General features: G+C 38.0%; 1 protein-coding gene across 3 annotated transcripts in view; it reads right to left on the bottom strand.

Annotated features, from left to right (window-relative positions):
* Positions 1 to 1,862: 1,862 nt before the first annotated feature.
* The window catches only part of LOC122086005 (protein FRA10AC1), a 38,752-nt gene continuing 31,012 nt past the window's right edge, over positions 1,863 to 9,602 (bottom strand). The window contains exon 11 of one of the 3 annotated variants that reach the window (XM_042654661.1): positions 1,863 to 2,107. In XM_042654661.1, the coding sequence (XP_042510595.1) occupies positions 2,010 to 2,107 (98 nt within the window). In that variant the 3' untranslated portion in view covers positions 1,863 to 2,009. The remainder of the gene's footprint in view (positions 2,108 to 9,602) is intronic. The other 2 variants (XM_042654663.1, XM_042654664.1) reach the window with 2 other exon arrangements.

Genomic DNA, 9,602 nt, shown 5'->3' with positions numbered 1-9,602 from the left:
TATTACATCATATATGCTAGAGAAGAAATATCGCTTTTGATTAAGGGTGTTAATTGGACGGATTCTACCAGAAAAAAAAAAAGCAAGATAGTCCGGTTCTATTGGTTTTGGTGGGACTTAATCGGTCCCAACTAATTTAAAACCATGCACTATTTCAATTAGTTTAGATAATCAAGCCTCATAATCTTAAGGCATGAACACGTTTTTATTTGAGCAATTTGTCTATTGATTACAGATCGAACACAAGATAATGAGTTATAATTGGTTAATTATGGGTCAATCATAGTATCTAGTCGATCCTGGTCAAGCAACCATCGGGCTACTACTTTGCACGGGGAACATTTGATTATTGATCCATTGGTGCATAAACCCAACACGTTCAATATTCGGTCAGACCGGTCTTGAGCTTCAACCGATTGGTTCAGGTCAAGCGTACTGATGGAAACCAACTTAACACCACTATTCTTTATGTAAGTCAATTGTACATCAGAAGATCCACGGTATTAATGATGAAAGAGGAGAGATTTTATAAGAGGGCATATATTTAGCGTCCACAAGTGGTTCTTTTTCCCATAATTTTCTTACTATGATCATCACTGACTAATACATCAAAGCCACATGATTCGCGATTTATTTGGAAAATTAAACTATGTTAATGAGGCCATCACTGTCTCTGGCCAGAGCTTCCATACCAATGGTGTTGGTACTTACTGGTTAAACCTTCATGCAGCTTCATTTCAGATAGACATGGAAAAAAGAGTACCAGATGAAGCCCCAATAATCAGTAGGAATAAAGGTTGGCAGCCCTTAGTCCATTCCATGGAGCTTGGCCTTACCCAGTACACAAAAGATAATGGGCTTGGCTCAGGTTCAATTGAATACCCAAAGCCCATAAAACCTAGCCAATTGCCAGGCAAACCTGCGCAAGGTACCTAAATTTGTCAAATCATTAGGCAGCTCATCCAAGACGAGGTTTGTTTCTCTTTATTGCTCTGAATACAACAATACTTTTCACTAGTGAAATAGAAGCCTGATCAGAGTCCGGATCACCTCCCCATACATTGAGAGTAACAACTCTTCACATATGGTTTCATGACATGTGTCCCTTTTCTTTCACAATGCTCCTATTTGAACACTCTAAATGGTATAGAGGGGCATGTGATGCAAAATGATGCATGTCGTCGTTGCCTTCACGTACGAGGAGCTGATCTGGACTCATTACATCTCAGAACAGCCAAGAATTACATTGACAAATCTCTCAAAAAATAGGTTATTTTAAGAGGGTGAAAGTCATTCAAGTAAGCTATAATTTCTACCCAAGAAGATGTCATTTTGTGAGGATTTCAAGATGGGATCCACTAGCAAGGGTTGTTCAGAATGAGGAATCAATAGACCATTTATCTTCGGGCAGACAGACTCAGGGCAGGGCAGAGAAAAACAAAAAATGCACTCAGGTCTGCTCTTGAGCATGCCCCACTTCTCAAGACTCCATTCTTCAACCTTCTAAACCACCTAATCTCCACTCCAACATTGCCATCAGAGAAAATAATGATCTCATAAGACTTCAAAGCCAGATGGTCGGACCGCCACCCTCCTTTTCAGTTCCGGCTAAATGCCCAAAACCACCCAAGAACTGGAAACAAATCTGGGGGAAGAAAACCTGAACCAGCCTCTTACCAGTTTGCCAGGTCCGGAATGGTTTTAAAGACCATGAATGACCAAAGATCATTAAGAACATTACTGCCATTGGATGGTATGTGCCATCCTCTCTCTCCTAATTTCTGATTATGGCCTCATGCATTACACTGACTTACATAAGCTTATATATCACATAATTTTCCACCACTTAGAAGCCCGGCATCTAGAGGTGAATTTTTTTCTTAGCTGATCCAACTTTTCCCAACTATTGAACTGAAATAATCATTAGGAGAATTCTGTATTTTACATGGATCTGTTGAGTATTGAGTGTAGATGATATTTTCAGATGGAACATACCATTAAAGCTAAAATCAGGGAAACATTCCTTCAAGAAACTCATCGAAATTTTCATCATCATCGGACTTATGATCATCTGTCGAAGTTGGAGCCTTTTTCCCTGAGACTACCACTTCAAATATGTAAGCTATAAATAACAGATAGAAAACATAAAGAAGACCAGAAAAGGCATCTGTGGGTATACGTTCTAGAAATACATTTAGAATAGTAAATTTGAAAACTGTACTCAAAAATAAGAAAAGGTTGAGTTTGTTACTCCTAATACATCTTTACAGAATACTCAATTGTATTCTAGAATCCATTCTTTAACTAAAGACAGCATAAGAACCACAAAAACATAGCACCAAAAACTTCGCTAGAAGAGATAAAGATTAGTCAGAAGAATATTACATATTATATAAAGATCAGGACCAGCTCACAATAAATATCAAATACATTGAAGACATCAGGCTTAATTCGAAAATCAAGCTTCAGCTTGATGTCTAGTATAGCCAACTGTGCAAATCAAAACAAAAAGAAAATGAGACCAATACAATACTGCAGCATAAGGTAAAATGGTAGTTAATATTGCAATTTCTGTACTCCTATCAAGGCTCTAAATCACGGGAACGGTCAAGGCCAAAACCGTTCCGATACCATTCTGGAACAGTCTGGACCGGACCATATCGGACAGATCTACCTGTTTAAAAGAAAATTTGTTTTTTACTATTCTACCCTTGGACCATACAGGAACGGGATCGGAAAAGTCAGGATCGGGGATCAGTCATGGACGATACCATTCCCTTCCTTTTTTTTACAATCATGACCCCTATTAACTTTCACATACAGGGGAAAGCACTGACTTTCAACTTAAATGTAGTATGAGTCAGTTTTGTACTCAGCTTTCGCATTAGATCTAGCCAAGCCCTACTAACTTTCACGTACAGGGGAAAGCACTGACTTTCAACTAATGTAGTATGAGTCAGTTTTGTACTCAGCTTTCGCATTAGATCTAGCCACTGTAGTCCATAGTTGTCAAGGCGACTAGACAACCCAAGGTGTTGGAGGGGCACCTAGGCTATTAGGCACCTTTAACATGCAATATCCAATCATATGTAATATAGCAAGTAATATTTTTTTTTTATATATTATGCTTATATGCAACATCAAAGCCATATCAATGAAATAAGATATAATTATTGCTAGTAATGAACTAAAACGAGAAAATAAACATATAATAAATAAAGTATAGCAGGCTTATCATGGCCTCCTTGGGTCCCCCCCCCCCTCTTCTTTTTTTGCCCTTCAACATACCCTTTAATTTTTTTCTTTTGTTTGCCCCTAGGGGTTGTATATCAATATATTCCCTCTTTTTCTTCCTCCTTGGTAATGAATTTATTATTCACCCAAAAATAAATAAATAAAGTATAGAATATAATACAAGCATATTCATAAAAAAATAAAGTGATAAACATAAATCAACGTAAAATCATGAAGTGACAACGAGGGGCATGTTATTGCCTTGGACCCAAGAAAGAGGTGGTGCGTAGGAAACGCTTAGGCAACGCTTGTGTGTAATCAAACTCTGGTAACTATTTCCTTGTGTTAAGCACTACTGGAACGCTTTGAAGCAAACTCTATTGCTTTGCTTGAGCAACCACTATGCTTGGCTGCTTATGGTGACATATAATTGAGCCTAGTTATGATATTCTTAAAACCTACATGGGCTAGACTGTCAAAAGACGCTCGAGTGCAACATTGACAAGTATGTTGTAATCTTTTTCTTACTCCTCCAATTAACTAAATTATCACCCAAAAAATAAATGTGTAGTAAGTCAGTAACTAGTAGTTGACCTTATATTATGAACCATGTCAATATGATTATGAGTTTTATAAATAAAACCTTTTCCTAGAGCACCATTAAGATATCTCAATATACAATATACTGCCTCCGAATAAGGTTTCTTAAATTTATCCGTGAACTGTGTCAACTGACGAATAACACCAGCAACAAAGGATATAACAAGTTCATTGACACTAAGATAAATGAGTTTACCAACCAATCTTCTATACCACGTTTGTCCACAAACTACTTATCCACACGAGAATGAAGTTTGAGATGAGGATCCATGGGGATATCTACATGTTTAGAACCTAACATACCAGTCTCAGAAAGAAGATCTAGGACTTTATTCCTTTGAGACAGACTAATACCTTTCTTGCTGCGAACTTCAATTACCAGAAAATATCTAAGCACCCAAATCCTTCATCTGAAAAATTCTGTTGTAAGCAAACCTTGACATCTACAATACTTACTAAATCAACTACCAGAGCTGATAATGTCATCAACATATGCAACCTTCATAGCGGATTTTCACCCAGAATGAGACGATGCTTCTTGATAAGTTTAGGAATAGAGTGCACAAACAAGGACAAGAAAAAATTACGAAGTGAAGAAGGAAGATGAAAAATAAAACAAACTGAGCAATAGGATACGTAACTAAGGATTTTTTTTAGTGCTTTAAAAATACTTTTTTGTTGGGCTATAGGAAGGCAATGGTCAGAGATAGATGTGAAGGAATCCCAGACAAAGATTTGGACCATGTAGAGAGTAATGTTGAGGAAGGATCAGCAAACTGTGTAGATGTTTTAGCCTTTTAGGACAACACTTGCACACCTGAAGAGGTGTAGGCCAAAATCGAGGAGGAGCATCTATAAGAGGAATGAATGCAAGAATAGGAGGAGAACTAAAGGATTAAGCTTCCAATACACGATCCTCACAAAAAAATATATATATTGAATATTTTCAAAAAAAGGTAACATACGCATAGACAAATCATGGCGAGAGATAGGATCATAGCATTGGTAACCTTTTAGACTACGTGAATACCTAAGAAAAATATATATAATTGCAAAAGGAGAGAGTTTATCAATGCAACGGAAAAGATTATAAATAAAACAAGTTTAGCCAAAAACCTGAGGTGATAAATAAAACGGAGAATTAGGAAAAACAATCAAAATGGGTGATTGATTTGGAAGAATAGAGGCAGGTGATTAATAAGATATATGCAATTAAACCGACATCCTCCAATAAAATTGAAGTATATTCATACGAAATAATAATGATTGAAAAAATCCAATAAATGTAGCTTATTTCGTTCAGCGACACCATTCTATTGAAGGGAATATAAACAACTAGTCAAATGAATAATTCATGCGAAGAACAAAATATCAAAAGCTCACATTAAGTATATTCAAAGCATTATCAAACATAAGGTTCTGAAACAAACACAACCAAGTTTTCATTTCATTTAAAAAACTGTTTGAAAACAGACGAGAACTCATAACGGTAATAAATAAAACCAAGTCAATCGATAGTGAACATCCACAAAAAGAAACAAAATAATAAAAACTAAACCGAATTTTTAATTGGATACAAACCCTAAATATCAGAATGTACTAAAGAAAACAAAGATGGGGTCCTAGAAACATCTAGCAAAGGGAAGGAGGTATAATGATGTTTGCTAAGCTAACAAACTTCACACTACAACAGCATACTCAAGCCTTATCCCAGCTTAATAGGGTCGGGTACATGAATCCATACAAAACAAAATAGGAAAAAAAAGTCAAAATAGAAAGGGAAAGGAAGAGATGAGAAAAGAAATATGAAAGTAAGAGGAAAGAGGCACAGCACACCAAGTCAGGAGAATCTCAACTATGGGGTCGGCTACATAAATCCTTTCCCTCCAATAGGCTCTATTCAAGGTCATGCTTGGGACAAGACAGAGACTATGCATGTCATTCCTCACCACTTCACGTAGGTCATTTTAGGCTTGTCCCTAGCTCTTTTAACACCTTCAATCTAAATTAGGTCACTCCTTAATGAGGCGTCCTCAAGTCTCTTTTGAACATGACCATACCAGCTCAAACGACTTTGCAAAGCTTGTCGTTGATCAGGAAAACTCCCAAATCAGCCTAATATGCTCATTTCTTATCTTATCCTTCCTAGTTTTGCCACACATCCATCTTAACATCTTCATCTCTATTCAAAGAGCTTCTCTATATCACACTTTTTAATTACACAACATTCCGCTCCACACATCATAGCTGAACGCACAATAGTCCTATACTCCAATAGATTTTTCCTTTAAGCTTTAAAGGGATACGCCGGTCACACAACATTCCAGATACATCTCTCCACTTCATCCATCCGATGAAACATCATCCTCTATGTCACCTTCTTCATTTATGGTTGACCCCAAATATCTAAAATAGTCACTTTGTGAAATATCTCTTCTCAATCGTCACCATTTCATTATCCACCATAGGGTGGCTAAAGTTACACATCACACACTCTGTATTCGATTTATGAATTTTAAAACCTTTCATTTCTAAGGTTGATCTCTATAACTCTAATTTAGCATTAATCTCTGTTTTAGTCACATCCACTAAAATGATATCATCGACAATGAGCATACACCAAGGGACCTCTTCTAGAATGCTCTCGGTCAACTCATCCATGATAAGCGTAATAAAAATATATTTGAAACTGTGACCATGTGCTGAAACCTGGAACGAGATAAGTGTACCATCCATAGTTGTCATGGCGTCGCCTAGGCGTCACCAAGGCGGCGATTTGGCGTCCTGACGGAAAAAGAAGTTCATGGCAGTGCTATGATTTACGTGACTCACAAATGGCGGTCGCCATTGGTTGATAGGCGTCGCCATGGCACCGCTATGGACGCCAGGTCACACCTGATTCACTAGGCGGTCGATTTTTTGTAAAATGCAGAGTGATTTTGATAGGGCTATGTTGATTTTTGATGATTTGATGTTGCTTAATGTTGGTTTTATATGTTATAGGATATATATTGTAGGCTTGTAACATGCTAAATAACTTTAGAAAATAGGAGAAATAAAAAAGTAGCATACTAAATAACTTTAGAAAATAGGGAAAATAAAAAATGACACATGGGCGATTCGACCGCCATGGCAACGCCATAACGGGCAATTCATCGCCAAATCGATTAGCCACCCCTCCACCGCCTTGGATCGATTTGATGCCGTGACAACTATGGTACCATCCGATAATGCCAACAAAGAGGAGAAGCACCACAAGAGTAACAAAAACAATTGTAGAAGAGGAACCATCATCAAGATAGTATAATCTACCCTCCTCATCCCCTCCGCCAATCATTGTCACTCTTTGAAATTCAGCAAATGGTTCCCAGTTGCAAATCTATTTCGCGTATTGAGTGTGAGACTTGAGAACTTGACAAGCATCATCACACTGCTTTTTATTCTTGTAAGGTCTCAAAGAGTTAGTCCTTGTTCTTTTTAGCACATTTTTATATTCGGGGTCCATGTCGCATTAAGACTAGGTTTGATTTTTCTTATGTTGTTACCTTGGTGGGCTATTATTCTCGGTTAACTTGGTTGTATTTGTTAAAAGCATAATTATTAAGGCATCGGCAAGGCGTTGGTAAGGCGACGCCTAGGAGCTAAGGCAGTAGGCCGCTTTAGTTGTAGTTCATAAGGCAACCGCCTTAACCAATAAGGTGAAATAACCTAGAGGGGGGGTGAATAGGTTATACTAATGGAATTTAACTCTTTTCGATGTATAGGTCACAAGTGTGACTATAAGTTAAAAGCGATGCTGAATAAATAAAATAACAACACCCACAACACAAGATTTATAGTGGTTCAACTCAATTTGAGTCTAGTCCACTCCCTACAAGAATCTTCTTGTAAGGTATTCCACTAGTTTTCCCTTTCAGTACAGTAGGTAGGGAAGAAACCTTTACAATCTTTTTACGGATAAGAATATCCTTACAAATCTCCTTTCCAGGCAGAGAGACGCCTTCACAATCTCTTTAAGAGGTAGAGAGAGACCTTTCTCTTTTTAGGATAAGAGTATCCTTACAATCCTAAGTACAGTCCAGAATTGTAAAAACAGAAAATAAGAAATAGTGGAATAAGAGGAATACCTCAAGTGTGGTGCAAATGAAAATGAATAATGATCAGTGATGCACCTTTTGTAAAGTCCTCTCTTATGGCTTTGACTTGCACAGGAGAGAGTAGAGGACTTTGATTGAGACTTGAGCCTCTTGTTTGGGATTTGTGTGATAGAATAACTCAAGTAGAAAATAATCTTCTCTAATGCTTGCAACAATGCTCTTAAAGCTCTTTCTTAATGAATAATTAATTAAGAGTGATTAGGGTATTTATAGGTGAACTTAGTGAAGCATTTTAGGCAGGGAATCAAGCTCTAACGGACATTCTGGGTCTACCGGTCGACCGCCATCGGTAGCCGGTCGACCGCCAAGAGCCGTTGTAGGAAAAAAATAGCCGTTGGAGTACTTCCAGACAGGCACCGGTCGACCGGGACTTTCAGCCGGTCGACCGCCTATGGTCTCGGAAAGGTCCGGTTGACCGGGGCTTCCAGACGGTCGACCGCCTATGGTCTCGGGTGGTTCCGGTCGACCGGGGCTTCCAGCCGGTCGACCGCCAACATGACATGCTCTGTCATACTGACCAGTCACCAGTGTTTTGACCATAACTTTTTGGTCCGACTTCAGAATGATCTAAGTACAGTTGCGTTAGAATCACAACTCAATTTCCTACAGTTTCTATGAGGGATTTATCTCCTAATACTAATCTTAAGATTCCCTAAAATACCCTTAAGTCAAGTTACTGTGTGTTCCACGCCACTTAGTGACTTTCTATACCTAGTCAAGGCATGCTCTATGGTCATTCTAATATGATGTAATGCACATGCATGAGGTGAGTGCATATAAGTAGGTGGAAATTACAAATTACATTGTAAATAACTTAATCTATCCTAGTGATCTTCTTCTTCACTTGAATCTTCCATTCTTTGGCCCTTCATCTTCTTTCCTTCTTGTTTGCTATTTCATGTCTTTAAGCTTAGCTTCATGTCTTGATTCGACCTTCGATCTTCTAAGGGTTTCTTCAAGCTAATCACACTTTAACAATCAAGTTAAAGATGTATGTTTGTTTGTTAACACCAAAACATGGCAAGGAGTGTGGACATGTTTCCCAACATAAGGCGCTATAAGGCGTCGTTTTATGCGCCTTACGACGCCTTATGTCAAAGCCTTATGTACATTTTAAAAATAACTTGATTTTTAAAACTGATTTACATAGATTCCAAATATTATTTCGTGATTGGCAAGTGTATGAAGAAGAATACACTTGAGATGCATGGGATCAAGGCTATTAAAACTAAAGTCTAAAACTCAACTAAAAGAATAACACGATTCACAATTTCACATTCACAAATCGCAAGGGTTTCTCAAGGGTTTACTAGCCGACAACGAGCCTTCCTCCTTCGATTCTTACTACGGCGACAAGGATTCTTCTCCAGCGACCTCCGGCGAAGCTTCGTACCCCCCTCTCCAGGTATGTTGTATTTTTTTCTTCTCATCTTCTTTCTTCTTCATTCTTCATGCTACGGTGACTGGTGAGAGCTGGTTTTTTTTCTTCTTCTTCTTTCTTCTCCCTTCTTTCTTCTCCCTTCTTTCTTCATCATACGGTGAGAGCTCAGAGCTCTAACCTTTTTTTTTTCCTTCTTCTTTCTTCTTCATCCTACGGCAAGCTCTCCCTTT

This window comes from Macadamia integrifolia, chromosome 8 (genome assembly GCF_013358625.1).
Source record: "Macadamia integrifolia cultivar HAES 741 chromosome 8, SCU_Mint_v3, whole genome shotgun sequence".
NCBI classification, from domain to species: domain Eukaryota; kingdom Viridiplantae; phylum Streptophyta; class Magnoliopsida; order Proteales; family Proteaceae; genus Macadamia; species Macadamia integrifolia.
Note: the sequence above shows the minus strand (reverse complement) of the source record. Positions and strands in the feature narration are given on the sequence as shown.